The 24,149-nt window shown below is 39.9% G+C and overlaps 1 protein-coding gene across 2 annotated transcripts in view; it reads right to left on the bottom strand.

Annotated features, from left to right (window-relative positions):
- Nucleotides 1–1,226: 1,226 nt before the first annotated feature.
- SLCO5A1 (solute carrier organic anion transporter family member 5A1) overlaps nucleotides 1,227–24,149 on the bottom strand; it is a 127,239-nt gene continuing 104,316 nt past the window's right edge. Inside the window, exons 7-10 of one of the 2 annotated variants that reach the window (XM_067712106.1) lie at nucleotides 15,618–15,777; nucleotides 13,034–13,275; nucleotides 10,901–10,965; nucleotides 1,227–7,571 (exon numbers count right to left, since the gene is read on the bottom strand). In XM_067712106.1, coding sequence (XP_067568207.1) covers nucleotides 7,114–7,571; nucleotides 10,901–10,965; nucleotides 13,034–13,275; nucleotides 15,618–15,777 — 925 coding nt within the window. In that variant the 3' untranslated portion in view covers nucleotides 1,227–7,113. The remainder of the gene's footprint in view (nucleotides 7,572–10,900; nucleotides 10,966–13,033; nucleotides 13,276–15,617; nucleotides 15,778–24,149) is intronic. The other variant, XM_067712107.1, reaches the window with a different exon arrangement.

Below are 24,149 nucleotides of genomic sequence, written 5' to 3'. Positions count from 1 at the left end.
AGGTGTGCAAGGGAGTGATGGAGGGAGAAATGGAAATCAATCGCCCTGCTTTCCGCCTATAGAGTGCTCGAAGCTGGTTCTAAATATAACCACTTTGCACTTCAGTCCATGAGTCATGCTGTTATTTCCATGGCTCCTTCAGCTCCTTCCGCCTCTCACTCAAAAGTTTTAGATGCCAGTGTACTTAGAAAACTCTGCTGGCCGTCAGACAAGACCTCAAAATCCAGCGCTTTTTCTCCTTGGTCGGGGTCTGACCACAAGTTCTTCCTCCAGTCACAGGCCAGCTCCTGGGCCCCTTGAGCAATGACTAGCTTGCTATTCAGTAGAGACTGGGGAAAGGAGCCTTTAACTGCTTTGTTGATCAAGTTTTGATATTCACTCCTTTGGAAATCATTCTTTTTTAGGCTTGAGACTTTCCCTTGGGTTACCAATTTTATCCTTAACTTATCACGATCAACAGCGTGGCAAAGAAGAATACCCATCAAATGCCCACCATCTGCTCCCCGACACTCCCAGGATCCCAGCAGCTAGGCAGGAACATGGCACTAGTTCAGACTAATGCAGTTTGACATGTGTCACTTCCGGGCTTAGAAAGAGAAAAGGACTTTTGCTTTTCCCTGGGCTCTTTGCCTCAGCAACCAAAACCAACCCCGAATGGGGCAACTTCCAAGATGGGGAAGTCTCGTCAGTCTGGGTCCCTGAGGGACTCTGTGGAACAGACCCACACAGAAATGTCCCGTAAATGGGAAATAAACTTTTGTGCTATGAGGCCACAGAGATTTGGGGGTTGACATGTTATTTAAGCATAACTTAGCCTATCCTGACTAACATGAACCATATTCAAGGCATATAGTTCTGTAACCCCAAATTCTGTTTGAATTTACATAGGTAAGTGGTGAGATATTATTATTCTCTTTGCTAACTCAATGGAAAATGTGCTACTGCAGACTTCTGAAACTATAGTCTTATCCCACGTGGGACACTTGTCTTCAAGGCAGTTATCAGTTACATAAGGAGTGCATGACTGCCATTTTCCAGAGTAAGCTGAGGCCCATTTAATCCCATTAAACCCCTGTGTCTTTATAGTGGGAGAAAACACTCACATCATTACTTCTTCATCTCTTCAAACAACAAAAATCCTAAGAGACAAACTAATTTCAATCCAACACACTTTATTCTTTTTTTTTTTTACTTTTTTTCTGAACTCTCAATGATCAAGTATTCAAGATGTTATAAACCAAGGTTTATTAGTACATTGACAATAGATTGCATTAAACACGGGAATTATACATCTTTCTCATTACCCTAAGAGGTCTCCAAATAAATATTCATTTTAAAAATCACAAAATCAAACTCCTTTACGCAACAACTCAAAACAGCCTTTCATCACAAGCACAGCCCTACACACAAAAACACACACGCTGAACACACACTCCACTAGGATCCTAATGCCAGTTTATTTGACACAGTATTACATTTCCTTTAACTAAAGAGTTAGAGGCTGACCTGCCTGTTTCATGTTTCTAAATTAATATTTGGGGTAGAGGTATGTATTTTAAGAAAAATGCCCACTATAATACCTTACCAATTATCCTTAGTTTTCATTTCTACATACAAACTTTAAACTTGTTTTGCTCACCCCTTTGGTTTAAAATGTCCCTGCAATTACTTTAGTTTTCAATAATATCTTCTCCTTCAATTTTACTATGTAACAGTATACCAGAAAAAGACAACACCTTCAAAACCTCAATATTAAAAACACCTTACATGGGCGTAAGGTTTTTTTGGAGAAGAAATAGGAAAAGATTATCTGAAATATATTTTCCCCTCTCTCTGAAATTCTTTGTAGCATCTGATTATTCTTGCTTAAATAAATATCAAAAGCGCTGAGTTTTCCGTAGAAAAGTATTCACCCTTACACTCCATTTTTGCAGCGTAAAGTTCATGGATTAACTGTAGTAACGAGAGTAATAAGCGCTTGTTTTCCGAGTAGTTCTTCAGATTTCCAAAAGCAAAGCACATGCCGCCCCTTATCAGTGAAATATTGTGAATTCAGTGGTGCATTGTTGCGGTGAGCATGCATCGTCAAATACTTTTAGCACCGAGGCATTTATTTTTTAATGTTGCAAAAGCAAATACCCAGGGAGGGTTTTCGTCATATCTGACCCTTCCTAGGGCTGAGTAAAAACGAAGTGCTTAAAATAACCTCTTCAAACATACACAGATCTGACTCCTATGTGGCAAGAAGTCTGGGACAGATCCCAGCAGCATCCTGGAAGGTAAGGAAAGGAGAGAAGACAGAAAAGATAAAGTGCGCGAGGCCACGAACTTCGCCTTACCAGCCATGGCACTCCCTTCCGTTCCGTGAAAGAGGAAATGCCAATATGTGTGTGTAAAGGATATCTACCAGTCTGTATTAACAGAATTAGCAAAACTGCAGTCTAGGCAATTCTGGAATTATGCAGTATTTTGATATCTATCTGCTACTTAGACTACTCAGTATGCACCTATATATCAATAGTTACGTTCATATTTCTGTGCCACTTAGGATGTTTGAAGTGCACACGACGTCACAGAGTATAACTGGCTACCACTCCAGGCTTGGCCTCTCCTGCTGCTCCCGGGCACAACTAGAGAATCTCTGCAAATGCTTCAGGTCCATTCAAACTATGAAGCTTCTCTTCCCTTTGGTGCACTTGTAGTTGATACAAAACAGGCTCCAAAAAGAAACAGGCTCCAAGTCCACCAAACAATGCAAGCTGGAAATGCAGACTAAGGGAGAAGTGTCTTGGTGGTTGGTAAAAAGGTAGGGCTGCCATTACCTTCTGCAGGTAAGCTGACATTTCTAGGCACAGATTCCTGTTTTTTCCTGCAGCTACTAATGGTACCAGTCAGGAACAATGGGATTGTGGTTTGGTTTATAACATACAACACTTATCTGTTCACTGAACATGCAACACTTTGTATGTGTCCATTTAAAACTTTTATTAAGAAACTTAAAAGCTATAGTCACTTAAAAAAACTAATATAAATGTTAACATTCTGAAAGAGGGGGGGCGGAAAAAGCATACACTTGAAATCCCCCAAACTCAGATTCAACAAATCTGAACTACCTTTCCTCATTAAGATTCATTTCAGAAACTCTACTGAGACTAAATGTTAACATTAAAATTGGATTTGTTCTATATTAAATAGGAACTCTAAATAAATACTTGAGGTATGTTAGGACGAACAATTGTGAATATAAGACTTCGGTAAATAAATGTAAATTTACCTTGAAAATCAAAACATTAAATTTTGATGTTTCCTACAGATTTTTTTTTGTTTTACACAAGGAAATAATAATTACTCTTCAGAAACAGTAACACATCAAAAAATGAAATGCTTCACCTCACTATCTTATAGTCACATCTTACCTATGTTAACCAAAACTACTGTCCGGCATTATGTAGTGTAAGAAGTGCACAATAGAGAAACATGTGTCTGAACCCTGACTTGGCCACTATGTACAATCCTAAACAAATCACATTAACTCTCTGAGCCTCAGTTTTCATGATCTGTGTTAAAAAAAGAAAAACAATAAAAATAGTTATCTTGCAAAGTTATTAAGAGGATTTAAATGCATGATGTATATTAAGTGCTTGACAAAAACACTCTGCCAATAGTCAACATTCCACAGATGCTAATTTGTTTCCTCTCTGCTGCTCCTTTCTTTCCCCTACCCTAGTTCTGAATGACTTTTGACTGTTTTCAAGAGTTACACCCACCTACAAAGGATATGGATTTCAAGCTACAGGAGATAACCAGAATCATGTGTACTAACCGCCCAGTCCACCCCCTGGGGTTTCTAAATTAATAGGCTAGACTCAGGATATTATATTTGCGTATTAAAGTCAAATAATACATTCATCTATAGAGTTTTAAAAAGAAGAAGGTGACCTTTCCAAAAAAATAAGTAAATAGAAGCCTAAGCTAACGGAGAGTGGCAATTAAACTTTTAACAGGAGTGGTGACTCTAAAGTAACACGACCAACTTATTATCAAGCATATAAGGACCTCATATATATATACAATTAAATGGTGTCCTCCATCAAGTAGTCACTTCAGCTGACTATGTAATAGTCCAATGATGCCACCAGAACCCAAAGCATTTTGGGGACAACTCTTATTTGGTACATATTCCAAAATGTCAGTCCCCCAAGATTTTTACCACTTATTCTACGTTCACCAACAACACAGTAATGATATACCTGCTATTTGTAAGTACCAGATACTTGAGGAAGTACAATACTAACATTGTGGTGTACAGTTCAGGCCAACTTCTTTGAATCATGGGCTAATCAACCCAAAGGATTTCATAGATTGGCAGATGGCAATTGGGTAAAATGGTGCCTGGTAGGGAAATGGTGCTCAGTCAGCGATGGCTGAACTGGATGACTGTTCATGGTAGAGAAGGGGGAGGGGGGTCTCTTATTATACCTGATGAGTCCATCGTTTCAGGTCATAGATTTCTAAGAGTACCTCCTTTTCAAAATGTGCTACTAAGAAGAGAGAAATTCTAAGAGCGTTGGAACACACAATCTTAGTTACAAAAAAAAAAAAAAGTGCCAATCCCACTAAAATTTCTCTCAGTGCAGTTTCTTAACCATCAGAGGAAAATTAAGAAAACACCTATTCCCAATCTACATATCTTTAGCTCCAACACAAAAGGAAACTTTCTCTTCTAAAGGATTAAAGATCTCCCACAAAGGGTAAAGGGGATCACTAAGCCCCCAGAGTAGACAAGAAGACATCAGCAAAATTCTCTGAAGACCTTCAAACTACACCAAGTGGACCAGTTTGACAGACACAGTGTAATTACAGGCAACGATGCTCCTCATGACTTAGCCGAACAAGTCTGCCCCGAGGGAAGTCCTTGTCACCTGGGACCACTGACTCCACCCCTTGTAGACATTATTTAGTCTAACAATGAGAACCCTCTCCATAAACTGCATGCAACCAAGAGAACCATTTGACCAATGACATTCCTAGGTAGAGAAGGAGACAACCTTGAACCCAGGAATATTCACACAACTCCACCTATGCAGCCATGGATGGAGGGCAAAAAGCCAGAATCATGGGTCAGTCTCATCCCTTCTGTGGAAGACTGTAAATCTGCCAAGGAAACCATTTCCCAAATTAGTCTTACAGAAGCATAGGCTCATTGGCAGACACCGTCCACAATCGTATTGATATTTGTACGTTATAGTCCCTCCTAAGTCTGAGTTGTCACGATTCTTTTTCTGAGCAGCCAGATTCCATGAGTTAACTTGCTATCAGTCCACAGTGCCGTCAGGAGGCATCTACCTGAAGGACCATATAGAAAACATTCTGTGTGGCATCTAAATCAAAGTGATGTGCTGGGAGATACTGAAAAGGATGATGGATGTTGAACACCAAGGGCATTTGGGAACAGAAAAATCCTCTCTCAGAGTCACTTCAAGAAGGTTACAGTAGAAAGGAATTAAATGGAGGTATAAAATGATTCAGATAAGGTAGGATTCAGTACGACAGACCAGTTTATTTTACATAATTTTTAACCATTACTTGGGATCATAACCTAAATCCAGCTCACAGATCTCCCTACTCCTGTGTTCAAGGTGATCTTCCTGATTAAATGACATCATTTCAGAGTGACTGCAGCAATTTTCTTCACATAAAAAAGAAAGCTACACATGGGCTAGTGCTTCCAGGTATATAACTAAAATGGTCAGGTGAGACTCAATCTTACTTCTGTGGGATTTCTTTTTCCAACTATTTTGAGTGTCAAGGTTACAGTCCTCAACAACCCTTATGTGGGCCCTTAAAAGCTAAAAGAGGGCTTCCCTGGTGGCACAGTGGTTGAGAATCCGCCTGCCAACGCAGGGGACACAGGAGCCCTGGTCTGGGAAGATCCCACGTGACGCGGAGCAACTAAGCCCGTGCGCCACAACTACTGAGCCTACGCTCTAGAGCCCGCGAGCCACAACTACTGAGCCTGTGAGCCACAATTACTGAAGCCCGTGCGCCTAGAGCCCATGCTCCTCAACAAGAGAAGCCACCGCAGTGAGAAGCCCGCACACCGCAACAAAGAGTAGCCACCGCTCGTTGCCAACTAGAGAGAGCCCGCATGCAGCAACGAAGACCCAATGCAGCCGAAAATAAATAAATAAATTTATACTAGGAAAAAAAAAAAAAAAACTAAAAGAATTTCTGCAGCAATTTTCTTTGGATGAGAAAGCCATCAGTTTCTTTCCTTATTATGCATCTCAAATGACAGTTTCTAGCCATATTGTTTAGCACACGAGTGTTAAAACCCCTTATGAAAGAATCCTGAAGTGATATTCAAGCTCTCAGGTTCATGATTCAGCAGCTTCTTTAACTCCTTTACGGTGGGGCAGATAGACTAAAAGAGAATGTGTCTTATGAAACGAAGTAGCTGTTCCCTTTTTCACGCTACGCTTAAGGTTCCTTTGAAGCATTTGAAAAGTTCTACCTGATTTTTAGCTCTGCTATGGCTTACAATGCTATTAACAGTACTTTAGGGCAAGTTTAGCTTCCTAATTTCAGAACCGTATCTGCTTTAGTCTCTGACACCAAAAGTAACAGGCTGCACTTACAGTTTCCCAATCAAATTGCATAGTTGAGGCAAATTCATTTGTGCTTTGTAGCAGCACTCACAGTAGGTGTTCATATCTAAACCCTTTGCTTTGTCAACGTAAAATCATGGTCAAGCTCACCCTTGTTCAGAGCGCATGCTAATGGTACGCACCGCCATCACACTTCCCATGATTGTGTTAACCGTGCACCCAGCCTTATACCATATTGGAGCATTAGCGTCAAAATTAACTCAGAAATGGTAACAAATCTATCTAAACTCCTTCTTCTTGGAGAGAAGGGGGGAAAGGCTCAGTCTTGTTGAGGTATCCAGCCCTCAATCAACAGTGGCTGTGTATACTGAGTTTTGTTGGTTTGAGGATTGTGTCTTTAGAGGTTAAAAAAAGAAAGAAAGAAAAGAAGGCACGGGTGTTTCTCGAGTCACCATATTCAACTCAACCAACAAAAGTCTTCCATTTTCAAGCTTCAGAAGGGAGGCTACATGGCAGCAGGGCTTTCTTCCAGCCCCTGGTCTGGGGAGGAACTTATTGCTTCTAGGAAGGGCCCCGGATAGGTCTGTGCTGTGTACTGGATCCCTTTTTGCAGACCAGTCTCTTCGTGGAATTCTCCCTGGGTGCTGAAAGCTGGGCAGGATCTAGTCCGGACAGACTTATCGGCACTGTCGGTGTGGCCCACCGTCTCACTCACAGTGCTCAGTGGGAATTCCCTCCACCTCTGCCTCTGTAGCTCTTCCTCCTTGTATTTAATGGAGTACCAGGCCAAAAAAATAAAAATGAAGCCAACAAGTTTGAGGCCAGCTGCCAAACCAAAATAGACAAAACGAAATGATGTGACATTGTACTCCCAGCAAGAGCCCTGCACGCCACACTCCTGTTGCCACAGCATGCAGGTGGTGTCAATAACTGCTCCAAAGTAAATTGGAGTAGGAATGTATGCTAGAGTTGTCGGAGAAAAAGAAAAAGGAAAATAGTTAGCACATCTTGTAAGAGGAAACAGATCTGTAAATTAACAGGATGCTTGTTCACTCTAAAAACCAGTTGAAGGGAGTGGTTTTCTCATGTTACTTGATTTTTTGTAAATATGTACCACATCTTGTCATAATATTCTTACCATAGAAATGCTCACTAAATTGTAAATACTTTAAATCTTCTAGTTTGCAACTCAGTCAGAATGTGTTTTGGTTTTTAGGCATTTTATGATATTTATTTTAAAATTTATTATTATTTATTATAGTTGACATATTATGATATAAAACGTCTAAAAAGCATTAACACATCTTTAGACATAAAAATTTCTATTGATAAAAATGCAGTGAGGGAGGGGAGCTCCCTGGCGTTCCAGTGGTTAGGACTCGGCGCTTTCGCTGCCGTAGCCCCAGGGTTCAATCCCTGGGGTGGGACCTAAGATCCCACAGCCTCTCTGCCCAGCCGAGAAAAAAAAGAAATGCAATTAGGGAATCCTTTTAAACTTAAAAAATCCGATTTCGTTATGAAGTACACAACTGGCCATATTAGAACCCTTTATGATCCACAAACATTCAGTACACTTAGATCTTGTGGGTTGGGTTCTAGCCTTGGATGCAGGAAGAGTATCAGGCAAGCACTGTGCCCTGTAAGTCGGAAACCACATCAAATGGCTCCTGGAGTATGGAAATAAATAAGGCATAATATTCATCTTCACAGCTTATGCAGCACCTGTGAGGAGTAGCAGCTTCATTGTTTGGGCTACGATGTAGACATTTCTTTACTCCCATAAGGAAAAATGTTTACCCAAGTAGACCTCCTTCATTACATGCTACTCCCTTTGCTGAAATGTGTCCCCATTCCCAACTTGTTCACCTTGCAAATATCTACTCCCCCTTTAAATTCCTGACTCATTCAGATGCTACCATATTACCATTGCATTTTGTGTACTCCTCCATTTTGTCCACTATCACCCAGTATTTAAACTATTTGTAAGTCTGTCACCCATAAGCTCCTCGATGGTGGGGACCATGCCTTTTATTCTTCGCATCCCAAGGACCTATCAGGACAGCCCATGGATCCTCAATAAGAGTTTATAAAAGGAAGTGATGAATGGAAGGAAAGGAAGAAGAAAAGAGAGAAGGGAGGAAGGGATGGAGGAGGGGAAGAAGGCAGAGAGGACAGGTGGGTTAATAGCCCAGGAGGCTGCAAGTGGTACATTTTTATCTTTTGGCTGCATCACACGGCATGTGGGATCTTAATTCCCTGACCAGGGATCGAACCCGACCCCTCTGCATTGGCAGCACGGAGTCTTAACCACTGGACCGCCAGGGAAGTCCCCCAAGTGATACCTTTTTCAATACGCCGTATTCATTTAAAAGGAGATATGGTCACTACAACTGAAATGTAACATTATTGGGCTGGGCAAAATAGATGAAGTGGATTAAGAGGTACAAAACTTAAATCATAAATAAGTCACAGGGATGTAATACACAGCATAAGGACTACGGTCAATAATATTGTAATAATGTTGTATAGGGATAGACGGTTACTGGACTTATCATCGTGATCATGTCGTAATGTTTGCAAATGTCAAATTGTTATGTAGTACACTGGAAACTAACATAATATTGCACATCAACTATGTTTCACTTTTCAAAAATTTAACATCATTGAAATACCTGAAACTCTCTTTTTGCTTTGGCACTTGGGGAAATGGAAAGTGGCTGGTTGGCCTAACTATACTTTTTCATAATCAGTGGAACTTAAGGTAAGGTTGAATTAAATAATAAATGCCTGATATGTTTGTTCTCCCTCCACTAATTCCTTACGCTGTGGTGTGCATCTCTTGACTTATTCCACATCCACATGAAATCACCCAAGCCCCTGGCATCAGAGACAGGCCAAGCAAAAAGGAGGAACTACTTTTTTCTTTTCTTATTCAACTACCCCTTTGCTAAACAAACTTCCTTCTTTGAAAATAACTTTTTTGTTTTCAATGAGAAGTATAAGGCAAACTTCTTAACTAAATCAAAGAATGTCAGTCGTTCCTTGAACCAGCGTTCTTTGGAAAACGGTGCTTTCATGTTACCAAAAAATTAAGCCGTCCAGGGAGTTCTCTGGCGGTCCAGTGGTTAGGACTTGGTGCTTTCACTGCCATGGCGGGGGTTCAATCCCCGGTCGGGGAACTAAGATACCAGAAGCCGTGTGGCACGGCACCCCCTCCGCAAAATAAGTAAAATTAAAATCTGATATTTAAAAAAAAAAAATAAGTCACCTAATTCAAAGCAACCAGAAGCCTTTGATGCCCACTGACAAGTCCTCACTCTAAGTCTGGCCCGTCGAGCACAACATGAGACAAAATGAGAATTTCAGAGCACATTCGTGTTGTCAAGGGCCAGATGATTTTTAAGGGTTTAAAATATTTCATCCTTCAAGATTGAAATAAGCAGCTTGAATCAAAGAAGTCATTTTTTGTGCTGTGGACAATGATACTGATTACTGGGGAAAATAACAGCTGAAGAAGATGACAGACTGCCACTTAAGACAGAAAAAATATGCCTGACGATGAGGAAGTCATATAAAAATACATTGAAATCCATCAAGGGAATGGGCCACTTCACACGCTGTTTCCCAGTCACTGTCCCAAGACATCACAAGTGATGCAGTGTTTGTAAAAATCAGAAGGGTATTCTTCATGTCCAAATAAACTCTGGGACTTACCCCATTGACATAGCGCTAACGAGCTTCTTTTGTTAATAAGCAAAACCTAGTCCTTATATATCAGTTTGGAAAACTTTCTTTTTTTTTTTTTTTTGTAGAATTTTTAATCTCTTTTCCTCAGGAAACTTGATTGGTATACTCTTTACCCAGCCCAATAAAATGACTGGAAAGAAGTAAGGAATTGAAGTTTTCACACACACACAAAAAATGAGCACCAATTCCCATCACTTTCATGTTACAAAGGCACAAAAGGGACCAAAAAAACAGGATCATAAGCCCGTAACAATTTCTTGGTTCAAGATTTCTTACTCTACAAAACTCTGGGGAATTTAGCCCAAGTTTACGTTCACAGTGAAAGAGAAACGGATCTAAAGTCAGTTTTGGTTTCTTTCATCAGTGACAGAATTGGTCAGCTTTTAGCCCAAGTCAGGAAATGAGGAAGTTGTGCCTCGCCACTAACCTGTGAAATCCTAGCTACTATGAATGGTAACAAATGACTTGCCATTTTTAAAGGACAGTGGAAATTTGCCATCTACAAAGAGGAACAGAGAGGCACTCTTGGAAATACAGGAACATACCAAGTGTTCGCAATAAAACAAACTGCATTCCCAGGGCAAAAGGTCTCTCTTCATCTTCTACGGACCTACGAAGAAGGTAAAGAAAGAAATGTTTTAGAATAACGGCCTGAGGAAAATGAATGTCAAATCAAGCTTGCTTAGCGGCAGAGCCAGGGACCAAACATGCTGGGCCAAAATACTGAATTCGCTAGAATTTACTAACAATAGCAGAACAAGACCGATTATGGCTAAATCACCGAATAACGGTCTCCCCAGTGAGACTGCAGAGAAACTCCGATTAACTCTATTTTTTGTGTAAATAACGGTGGCAGGACAAAGGTTCAGAGCTGAAGGTATAGAAGGTGAAGGTACAGAGTGGCTCTAACTGAGTTTGCAGAAGGTACAGAAGTGGTTCTGAGTTTGCAAAATCAATTCTGTTAAAAAAAATTATATATATATATATATATATATAGCATTTTATCCTAACTATTGCATTCTTTTTCCCTATTTGCCTGCACTTCCCAGAATGGTAGGTGTGTACACTGAACATGACTCCTGTAATTTCTCAAGTATAGAGAAAACAAGTTTTTTAAAAAAATGGTCCCAAAATGTGTAGGAAACAAGTCAAAAGTTAGAAAAAGAATGAACCCTCCCCAGTCACCTCACATTCTCTTCTTTTCCTAAAACTTATGCTCCAAGTAATTCCCACATGGCAGGAAGATTGGAGTCTATTGATTTTGTAATTAGTAAAGATTAAAGGGCTCCTTTTCTCAAGTTTTGGGTTAGAGGCCAACTGGTGATCTGCCATGTTTGAACATTATGAAATGGGCAGCCCTTATCTGGGTTATTTAACATCTCTTGTAGAATTAAAGTTCAAAGTGTTACATTATTAATGATTCACATTTTTTCATGACGAAGTACTTTATCCTTTCTATCCCATACACATAGGGTTCTCAGCATATAATGTAAAATTCCCAAGGACCAGCATGTCTGTCCTCTTTTCCGCTAATTTCTTTATTTTCTCACAGCAATTTCCCCAGTGTGGAACACATTTTTGTTACTTCGTAAGTATCTGCTGATGGAGGAATTGACTGAGTCAACCATTGGGACCAATGGGACTTTCGTGTGCTGTTATCTATCAAGGAATGCACCGGCTGAACATCGTCTAACTCAGCGTCCCATAGAAGGGAAGTCAGAACATGCAGAAAAAGCATGGGAGCAGCCCAACCGCCCTGCTAAGAATGACGTCTCAGCAGATGCATCCCACCAGGTGCCCAGCATTGTGGGGTACTGAGGAACCAGGGAGGACATCAAAGGGAGAATAGAGACTGACACCCCTCACTCCCTCATCACCCTGCATCCCAGCCCCCCTAAGGCTGCTGTGGGCGTGCTTTTGTTTCTTCACCACGCTGCCCCCTTCCTTCCTTGGTCCACTGCAGTCTTTACTGCGAATACCAAAACTCTGATCCGAATGTGCTGGTGTCAGCATTTTAAATAGGGCTTCCATTCAGGTAACTTTCACATTCTCTCTTAGAAGCCAAACAACACGAACAGGATATGTAACACAGCAAAGAAAGCACAGCATGAACAACTTAATAAATACGTTTCCGGGTCTGCCCTTTCCTTGATTCAATGTCAAAATTTTATGACAGTGAAATTTATTAAAGCAGCATTTGGAACTGCAAGACCAGCAGCAATGGCACGGATCCTGGAGTATTAAACATCTACAAGGTTGGAGATAATATTCTTTGCTATGTGCACAATTTAGCAACTTCCCCAAATGACTTGCCGCCTCCTCTAGGGCCAGGTTTCTTGTAGCTACAACGGTCACGGCTTTCAGTTCCTGAACTTGAACCTTTTAGGGTAGAGACTTCAGGGACCAAAGGCACCCAAAATAAGTTTCCCTGACCTATAGGGAGAGAACGCATCTGAATAAAGAAAGTTCGGAAGTATGAAATGTTACCCTCTTCCTTTCCTTTCCTGACATGGGAAAACTCCTTTCTCTTAAGTTCACCAGGGAAATGTCTGAGCACTTTCCTGCACAATCTCACGTTGCTTTCCTCTCTGTGTTACCACATCAGCCCCCAGTCTGGACCAGGAATCCTGGCAACTCTGAGTGTATAACCCACCCTAGACGTTGAATGCTGTCCTCACCTGAGAGTTACTATGATGGCTGATGGCTGGGCACATGCTGTGATGAAGGTCACTATGAACAGAAAAACTAAGAACGGGATGAGGGTGTTACAGCTCCGTTTACACTTCCCCGACACAGCATAGCCGTTCTCATTGAGATACGTTTTGACAATAACCACGCGGACCTGGCTGCGCTGCCCCACTGTGGGAGGCGTGATCACTTGGCGGCTTTGGACACAGGTGCACTCTGTGTAATTCCGTATCTAAGCGATAACAAAGATCAGTTGGACGCTAAGCGAAATTCAGCATAGGAATAGTCAGACAAAGTTAAAATGCTCTAAAATCACTCTAGTATTTAAAAAGATGCAGAATATTTCATTGAAAGTATCTTCTGGGAGTCCCCTGGTGGCCTCGTGGTTAGGATTCCGGGCTCTCACTGCCATGGCCCGGGTTCAATCCCTGGCTGGGGAGCTGAGATCCCACAAGCCGCACAGAGCGGCCAAAAAGAAAAAGAAAGAAAAGGAAATATCTTCCTCGTTTTAACAGTCAGGATCCAAAGAGTGCATCTAACAACATCAAAATCTGCTGGTCAAGACGGTTTAAACCTAAACTTTGGTAAGAAGCTTTCAGCATTCAATTCTATACCATTCACATCCCATATGCTCATTCGGGGTCACAGTCATATGCTGTTTCCATGGCTGTTTAATTCTTGGGCTCTCCAATTAAAGAAGTCCTTCAAAAACAGGGACTAAGCCTTACTTTTATCTGTGCTCACCAGAGTGCCTAGCATAACCCTGAACACAGTGTAGGACCTAAAGTAAACATCTGTTAAATAAACACAGAGAATTCATAACGCAACCGTGATGACTTCAGCGTCTGTAATAGTGAACATATCATTGGCTGTTTCATTTGAAACCAGCTAATGCAAGGGACTAAAAACGTGTTTCAAACAAAACAGCCAATTAACCTTTCCTGCCTATTATGCTTTCACTGCTTTCACTGAATGGACATCAGATGAATTCACTGTCATTGTGACCTGTTGACCCCCTAGAGAAGCAGGAGGAACAAATGGGCCACTGTTTGACTGCCTGTGCTCCAAGGACTGTGGGCCTCTTTGTAAGAATGATGGCTGACCCGGGGATACGATCCCCAAGGAGCCCATGTTTTCCCCACTCCCCTGAAGAGAGTTTTGAAGCCTCAGGTTATTGTTTACCTTGGCAAATGACCAGATGTCTGGACCACAGTAAGGTCCAGAAAGCCTGATGTTATCTCCTTCCACCCCCTTCTTTTTGCACTCCCAGGAAAGATAGTCCAGAAATGGAACTAGATTCCATAAAATAGGACATGTGGTCATCTGTGTGCATGACCTCCTTAGGCATACTTACGTCCACATTTATTGCCAAGGGTAAGGTTGGTCAAAGTTGCTATCGAGTTTTAATTATGCAATGCTCTTGGTTTTCTTTATGAATTGAGTTTTTCGTGTGTTGTTTGGTTAACCCTACAATGTGTAGCAAGACATCTTTGCATATTTCTGATTTATCCTTTCCAATAACTAGACTAGAAGACAAGTTGTACACATGGCTGCTTAAATAGGAATAATCCATGCCTCTGTTGTTAGAAAAGTATGTATCAATTTTTCAAATTGTGATAAGACAGAGACGCTTATGTGCTACTTATATGCTTGTGTTGTCGATTTTCAGCATGATATCAAGTGAGTGTAATAAAGTTATTTTTAAAGTTAAAACAAAATAAGCACACTGTACCAGAGGACACACTCACTCCCAGGGAAGAACTTAGCCACTGAGAATAGATCTCATTGTCCCTTTCAATTCAGTCACACCCTGGAGCTCACCAATTACATAACGGGGGGCCAGCAAAAGGAATCTCAATTTATCACTAGAGTTTAAAACTCAGAAATCAAATATGACATCCCCAAAACAGGCAGTCAACAGTATAATCCCATATCGCCTGCACAGAACAAGCAAATGCACTTTAACCTTTTAATGAAAGCAGCCTCCTACAATCTGTTCTTACGTAAAGCATGAAACAAGGCTCAATAAAGAACTGAGTAGAATACGAAAACCTTCTCCCACAGTATTACAGACTATTTATAATTCACGGGGAAGGGAATTCTCAAAATAGCCTATTCTTGAACTGACAGAAATATCTTTACTCTGAAAGTTTAAAAAAAAAGTCTGAACTGATAGTCTATGAAAAATGACCATTGCCCATCTACAGGCTCTGATCAGGGGAGTGCTCTCCTATTCTCTTCTATCAGCACCAAATGTGGTCGTCTTGACCTTCAAGTCCATCACAAGGGCCCTGTCAGGGTAACAAAGGAGAAAGCTAGCACTCAACGTTGTAAAATTTCACTGGGTTGGCACAGAATGTAAGCAGGGCAGTGCTGGTGTGGAATCAGATCACTACACACAAATGCTCCAATCAGCCCTGGAAAAAAATGATATAGTATTGCATAATTTTCTTTCCTCTGGGTGTTTGACAGAAGGTATTTTGTAGATTATTTGAAGTTTCTTGAAAAGGGAGACTGAAGCCTTGTGTTTGCATATGAAATCTAACAGTACAGGAACTTGGGAAATGTACTCACCCCAGTGCTCATGTTACCACTATTAACACAGCCAGCCAGACAAGGGTTAAAGTATGTAATTCCATCCGATCCACAGACTGGCTCATACTCGTGTATTTTACAACCACAATTCACATTGCAGCTTCCTGTCAGATTCCTATGAGGCATGGTCAGAGAAGGTCTAAGAGAAAAAAATAGATCGTGAGCAAAATTTGCTAAAATAAAACTCATAGGACAGTTCTTCATGTTCAGTCTTGTGTCCGTTTTAGAGAAGATATTCCCATGAAATCAAAGCCATGGTACCTTGACGTAGCACCCTAGATAATTATTTTTATGACTTTAAAACAAAACATGAAGAAAAATGTTTCAATTTTCTGGTCCTACAGATTCAGTACAACGTTCGTATCAAATTATTTATCATACCTCGATTCTATCCTCCATCTTGGTGATACGGATCTGAGCTCAGAAGTTCTAACCTTCATATAACTAAACTACTCACTTACTATAGACACTTGGCTCTATGTCTTAACAAATTGGACCCTCGATTTCTTTACCTGTAAAATGGAAGAAATACTCTTCTGTGTCAAACTAATAATATCATGATGAGGACATTAACATGGAATCCATCAATCAGAGTTATCAACATAAGGTCCTTTGACCCAAACCTTTAATTATTCTGGAATAAATTGTCAAAGAAAGACATGGGACTCTAGAAAATCAAAAGGAGGCGATTTTTCAAAGACCGTCAGGAATCACATCACTGGTTTGATTCAGATGACCAGAGAAGAACCATTAAACTCTCCTTCCCTCAAGAATGCCCAGATGTGGGTTTACAGGCAAACGTGATGGGTTCCGTTTTTTCATGAGATCATGGTGTCTGATTCAAAGAAGTGATACAATATTTTAAACTCTAATAAAATCAGTTCAGGCAAGAAATATAAAAGGGGGAAAAGGGACTTCCCTGGCAGTCCAGTGGTTAGGACTCTGCACTTCTAATGCAGGGGGTGCGGGTTTGATCCCTGGTTGGGGAACTAAGATCCCACATGCCTCGTGGCCAAAAGACCAAAACATAAAACAGAAGCAGTATTGTACCAAATTCAATAGAGACTTTAAAAATGGTCCACATCCAAAAAATCTAAAAAAGGTGGGGAGGGCAGGCAAGTAAGGATATAGGGCCAGAGAGAGAGATTTAAGGAAATGGCTATGGAAAGACAGAGGCAGGCAGGTACCCGGAGGGAATCATGGAAGGATGAAAGGGGCTCTGAATGCTCACATCCAATGACCTCCTTCTTTTGCTTTCATGACCATCATTTTTAGGTGTCACTGATGACGTACCCTTCCTAAAGCCTCATGAACTGGCAATAGCAGATCCTTCATTCACCTGTCCAACTACCATCCTCCCTCCATTCAGCAGATATTTTGGAATGTCTGTTATGTTCCAGGACTTACCTTTAATGACTATGTTGAGTAACCACTCACCCAGTAGCCTAGTCCATCCCAACCATATGTATTAAATCCATAAACATAAAGTGTTGTTTGTTCAAAGGCTTTTCTCCTGTGTCCTCTGTCACACGTTGATAACTGAGTCATCGAATTTTAATGGAAGGAACAAGTTCACAGCAATATTTAAACCTTACCAAGAAAGACTTCCAAAGAGGCAAAAGGAAAATAAACTCTATTCTTCATTCATATCCCTCCACAGAAGAAACTGTCACAAGACTCTCATAATTATTATATTCACCAACTCTTAGAATCATACCATTTGATAGTTAGAGAAAGCCTGCGCACAGCAACGAAGACCCAATGCAGCCAAATAAATAAATAAATTGAATATACCTTTAAAATGTGATTCGGGACCGGTAGTTCTCACAGGGGCAGCAATTTCGGCAATGTCAGGAGACATTTTTTTTTGTCACAACTAAAGGGATGCTACTGGCATCTAGTGGGTAGAGGCCAGGGCTGCTTCTAAAAGTCCAACAATACACAGAACAGCCCCTCCCCAGGATAAGGCATTAACTGACCCAAATCTCGATATACTGAGTCTGAGAAACCCTGTTCTAGACCTATTTCCACATTCCAAGGATGATGAAATGGACGTCTAAGGAAGCCAAATGATTCATTATGAGGCTGACTGGTGCTATTTTTACAAAATATTTATTTATTAATTTATTTATTTTTTTTCTGGCTGCGTTGGGTCTTAGTTGCAGCCTGTGGGCTCTTTAGTTGTGGCGCACGGGCTTAGTGGCCCCGCGGCAAGTGGGATCTTTGTTCCCCAGCCAAGGATCGAACCCGCAAACCCTGCATTGGAAGGCAGATTCTCAACCACTGGACCACCAGGGAAGTCCCAATTAGTGCTATTTTAATTGATATCACATGAAGAGTATTCTGTGTGAATTACTATTATCTTCAATAGTTCTGCAAAAACCAAACTGCAAGCCATGACCAAATAAAAGGGACTTATATGCCTGCGTGCTTAGTCACTAAAACTGACACGCTTCAAATCCATACAATAGGGTTTTTACTATGCATATTTAAAAGTTACACGGAGTTTCCTATTAACAGCATGCTTCATATTCATTTATGACGGCCACATACTTCAAATACCTCTCCTTTATGGGTATGTCCACTCAAGAGAAAGGAATCTAAAGAGAATGTCAACAGATGCTCAGAGCACACATCAATGACAGGAAGGCAATAGTTTTCCTGAGTTCTGGAAACAAAGGTACAGTCCCAGGTCACCCTTGGGTATGCTCGCTTTTCTCATGAGATCGTGGTGTCTGATACAAAGAAATGATACCATATGGAAAGCTCTAAGAAAATCAAAACAAGCAACAAATATAAATAGCAGTGAAAAGACAGAGGCATTTATGGAAAATGTCATTCGGGAAAAAGGCCATAGTTGCACAAAAAAAGGAAAGATGCTGACACAGTTAATCCTTTACGTTGCGCTGATTTAAAAAAAAATTATTTTTAAGAATAATAACGTCTTGTTTGACTATCACTCACGCTCCAGAAGACAGACTGGATTAGAATAATAGTGCGAGTGTTTAAATCTGAGTCACTCCAAGCAACCTCTCATGAGCCTGAGCTAAGACCATCATGGGAGTACAAAATTTACAAGGACTGCAGTACACCACACTCATCCCTGTGCAAAGGGACAGTACATCACCTTTCTAATAAATGAAAACATTACTGACAAGTTAGCCTTGCAAACAAGAGGCTCATGTTAACTCAATGTCCATGTAGGTGTTCTTTCCATGACAGGAACAATGACTCACTAACAAATGCCTTGTAACTACATGGTCCAAGCTGTAAACCTAGGTCACACATGACATGTTACTATAAATACCATGGAATTATAGGATTAGAGAGACGGGAGGAGTCTCTGAGGTTAACTAGTACAGCTTACTGATTTTCAAGCCTAGGAAACTATGAAAGGTGTAATGACATGCCCCACAATCATTGAGGCTTTAAGGAAACCAGCCATGGGGAGACCAAAATGAACAGAAAAGGGAAGAAGAGCGAGCTTGCTGCCTAATCTTCATTAAATCAATTGCTTAAGGATCAATGTTTATTTAAAGTAACATACAACAATAAAACAGATTGAGGTTTAACATAAGGAAAAATCTCTACCATGGAGCTATTACAGCTGGGTATGTAAGGATACAGTTGCTCTCAAATCACACACATATTCTCGCACACACACACACACACACACACACACACACACACACACACAATTGTGTCACATCACCCCACCCCAAAACCTAAAGAACGCTTGGACTTCCCCAACTGACACACTTCTACTGGTTTCCACAAATCAAAGAGGAGCCCCTTAACCTTCTTTCTGCCTCCTGTTAATTTTCTCCTTACTAAGAGATATGACAAATAGGGATCCACACGTCTTATATTCAAGCCACATGGATTAAAAGACTATGACCCACGCAACAAAAACCTTTCAGGCAAAATATACTAATCAACTAAAAAAAATGGTATCTTTCTCATAATTTCTTAAATTTTTATCAATCTATCTCAGTCTTTAAGGAGACTTCAATTAGAATGTTTCTTTTTAATTCCGCTTAAATCCTTGGCTTTATATTAAAGCCCTTCCTTGGCCAGATATAGCTGTGCAACTTCAGGTTTATAAATAATACTACTATCATCATCATCATCATCATCATTATCATTTAGGACTAACATTTACATAGTCCTAATTTCACTCCAGGACTTGTGCACTGAGATCTCTATAGAAGTTACCTCATGTATTCCTCATGAGAATTAAAATTATTATGGCTGTGTCTCCAACTTTCAGATAATGAAACTGAATATCTGAGAGGTTAAGATAGGTACTGTTAAAGTTCACAGAACTAGTAAGAATCAGGGATTTAAACCCAGTTATATCTGTCTCCATAGTGTGTCCCCTTAAACGCCTACGGCAGCGCACCCACTTTGTGTAATTGGCCATGGTTTCCCTTGAGTCTTCTGTGTGCTCTCCCTCCTCCTTTTTCTTCCTCTAATGCAGCTTTCCTGGCACTCACCTCTCACTGTGCTGAGCATTAGAGTCAGAGAGAGCGGGTTCAGGGAATTCCCTGGTGGTCCAGTGTTTAGGACTCTGTGCTTTCACGGCTGAGGGCCCAGGTTCAATCCCTGGTCGGGGAACTAAGATTCTGCAAGCCGCTCAGCGCGACCACAAATAAAAAAATAAATAAATAAATAAAAAGAGTGGGTTCAATTCCATATCTACAATTCACCAGTGCCATGAACAAATCTAGAGAGACTTCACTTGTGTTGTAAAACAGAGACCAGAATATCTATATCGCAGGGTTGATGGGAGGATTAGATAAGTAAATGGATACCCAGCGCCCAGCGAGTTCCTAGCACATAAAAGGCACGAAGATACTGATGTGTTTTCTTTATCTACACAGGGCAGAAGCAGGAAGGAATAAAAGTAACACAGTCACAATCACAAAGAGCACAAAAGGCCTTCATGATGATTTTCTTTTCAAAAAGGAAGATGTCATTTTCTTATTTACTCATATAGAGAACAGTCAGAAAACTAGATGAGGGTCCAGTTGCAGGCCTACCATTTAGAAGCTGTATGACCTTAACAACCTAACAGTTAATGGCTGTCAACGCCCCTCCTGCCTACATGAGCGGAGATAAGCATGATCAACACAGGGGAGTATGTAATAACTCATGGGATAGCGTAGGGTTCCCCAGGACTATACTCATGAACGTTACGGTTACTGCATCCAATCATTCTTTTTACTGTTAAAGCTTCCTTTAGCTTTGTAGTCAACAAATTCAAACCAGATATAACTTGAAATTTACATATAATAACCTACAACTAATACAAACCGTCTCTTTAAATCCAGAATCATTTTTAATAAAATGATGTGTCCCTTGAACAACGTCTTGAAATGCCTTTATTTTTAAAGTAATACATATTCATTGTAGAAAATTTGGAAAATACAAAAGGACTAAAAAGTCAAATTAAACTCACACAGTAATGCTACAATCCAGGAATATCCACCATTATGCTTTTAGTATATTTACTTCCCTTTGCTCTTTTTTCAATATGCATATAAATTAACGTTAACATATTGTTATCAAGATTTCACAGTGTTCTAAATTCTATTTTTCCTGCTAACATTATATGATGAACATTTTCTATTGACTATGTTAATATGAATGGCAAATTTGGCCCCGAGTTTAATAATATAGGTTCAAGGCTTACTGTGTTTAAACAGATATTATATAGTTTTACAGAGTTCCTGTAATTTGTTTAGATCTCAGTTACAAAACTTAAAACTCACTGGAAAGAAAATTTGCTTATATTTTATACCCCCTCGATACTCCTAAAAAGGAAGTAAAGCAAATTTTGTTTGTATCTCCCAAATAGAGCCAAAAATAGATCAAATCATATACTTACAGCTAGAAATGAACTGTAAGCCTATTAATAAAAGTAGCCAAGATAATCCAGAAACACACATAACTAAGATCCTTTAAGTAAACTACTTTTTCTCTACTTTTCAGGAATTGCCTTTAAAATTAGTAATACCTATAATAAATAAAAGATCTTGAATGTCACCAAAGAAATTAAACAGGAAAAAAAAAACGTTCAGAAGGTTAAGTTGTCTGTGAAACACAGAAGACAGGAATGGTTTAATTAGAGAAATTAGGAATGATCTGGCTAGAAATGCTAGTCACTCAAGGGCTGGTACTAGAATACTATCTAAATACTGGCAGGATGGCAAGTTCAGAAGTGGTGACAAAGATGATGAAATGTACCTTTGTGAGTTGCAGCAAAGGTCTGAATTAACAGACAATATTTATGTCTTAGTGCCTTGGGACAATAAAACTATATTGAGAGAAGTAACTTGAGAAGAATACCCCAACCCCTGAGATTTTGGACGAGTGGACGGGTGGATCACAGTCATTGCCGAAAATGCTCTCAGAAAACTGAGCAAATGCATCTTCGTCATGTCATAGCTCAGGAAATCATCCCTGGAAAAGTTCTGACCCAGTAACTCAAGTCTCCAAATCAGAAGATGATATAATAGATTTTAGTTTAAGTTCAAAGAGATGACACTTGATGAATGAAAGATAATAAAGCTAGAATTATTAAATGATTTATCAAGACAGTACTGTTGAAAACTTCTGTACATGGACATCAGATTTAACCCCATTTGAAAAAATTATTTGAAGGTAAAGAGTAAACAACTCACATTATACAATGTGTTTATATAAAGTATTGCTTAAGCTACAGTTTTCACCGGCTCCTTTGTCGACAAAATGATTAGGAAACACCTGTGTGAAATACAGTTCGGCAGACACAGAGGGGAAGCAAAACACATTTCTTAATTAAAACTGCAGGGAAATTGTGGGTGCTAGGAGAATCAAATCTGAATTTTTTTTCTTTAATTTTGTCATATTGCAGTTAGAACACTTAACACGAGATCTACTCTCTTAACAAAATTTCAAGTGTACAGTACAGTATTGTTGACTACAGGCACAAAGTTGTACAGCAGATGTCTAGCGCTTAGTCACCTTTTTTGTTGTTATTGTTTTATTTTGTTTTAGAAAAATAAAGATTTATTTTGAAGGGAAGTGAATAAATCTTTAATGTAATCTATACTGAGTGACCAAACCAAGTTAATATTACTGTTTCAATTGCCAGCAATTACCCTAAGGCTCAAAGTTGGGCACAATCGTCAATGTTTGCCTACCTCACAAAGACACCTCCCTCTAAATTCAGAAGCTAAAGGAAACTGGAGATCTGACATATTGTGCAGTGAGGAGGGCTGTCCAAGGCCATTTCGTGAAATGGAGACGCCTCCTTTGGGCATCATCAACATCAAAGCTTGTTCATTTTACTTTATTAAAACGTTGTTTCCATTGATTAGTCACTCCATGTTCCCCCTTCCCCCAGACCCTGGCAACCACCATTCTGCTCTTTGATTCTATGAATTTAACTATTTTAGATACTTCATATAAGAGGAATCATACAGTATTTGTCTTTCTGTGACTAGTTTCTTTCACTTAGCATAATGTCTTCAACGTTCCTCCATCTCGTCGCATATTACATAATTTCTTTTTGAAGGCTGAATCTTATTCCATTGTATGTATATATGACATTTTCTTTATCCATTCAGCCGCTGATGGACCTTTAGGTTGTCTCCACATCTTGGCCATCAAATCTGAATTTTCTAAGGGAACCACTAATAACACATCAGGTTCATTCTACAAAAAAACTGTGACTCCATTTTGGCTCAATAGGAAAAGGTCACCTTTCTAAAACATCCCAACCCCATCCCAGGCACTTAGGTGTCTCTTGAGCCCTCGATGCTAATTCAGAGACAGGTTAGTCATTAACTCCTTTAATGTCAGAAAATTCACCATGCTGGGGAACCTGGAGCTTCTCACACACACTTTCATAAGTGGAATTGGCTTATATATTGTGCTTTCTTCCTTGTGTTTCTTTTCTTCTTTCAGGACAGTTTAATAATTAAAAACATTACTTTCAAAATCAGAGAAACCTGGGTTCCAGTCCTAGCTCTATCATTTTCTAGCTGTGTGACTTTAAGCAAGTTATTTGATCCCTCTGAATTTCTTTCTCCTCATATTTAAAATGAGAAAAATAACATTAAATAGTTATTTAACAATTGCTTATTACTGTGGGTTTTATTCCATTTTATCCTCTCTATAATTGTAAGAGATAGAGACTATTATTAGCCCATCTTAATGATGAGGAAATTGAGGCACAGAGAGGTTAAGGAATTTGCCAAGTACCTTATTCAATCTTCACAGCAATTCAACATGATCAATACTATCAGTATCCTTACCCTAAAGATGTAGAAACCAAGCACAGAAAGATTAACTAATCTGCCCATACTCACACAGCTAGAAACTGGCAAGGCCAAACATTAGTGCACTATTGAAAGAAATGGATGCATTCTCTATAGCTTTCTGAGTAAGGAGGTGGTGTGTGCACTTAGATGTGTGCTTATATAAAATACAAAATGTATAACAGCACCTCAGTGTAGTACTCAG

The sequence above is a fragment of the Pseudorca crassidens genome, chromosome 17 (assembly GCF_039906515.1).
Source record: "Pseudorca crassidens isolate mPseCra1 chromosome 17, mPseCra1.hap1, whole genome shotgun sequence".
Taxonomy (NCBI): domain Eukaryota; kingdom Metazoa; phylum Chordata; class Mammalia; order Artiodactyla; family Delphinidae; genus Pseudorca; species Pseudorca crassidens.
This window is presented reverse-complemented; position numbering and strand designations above follow the sequence as displayed.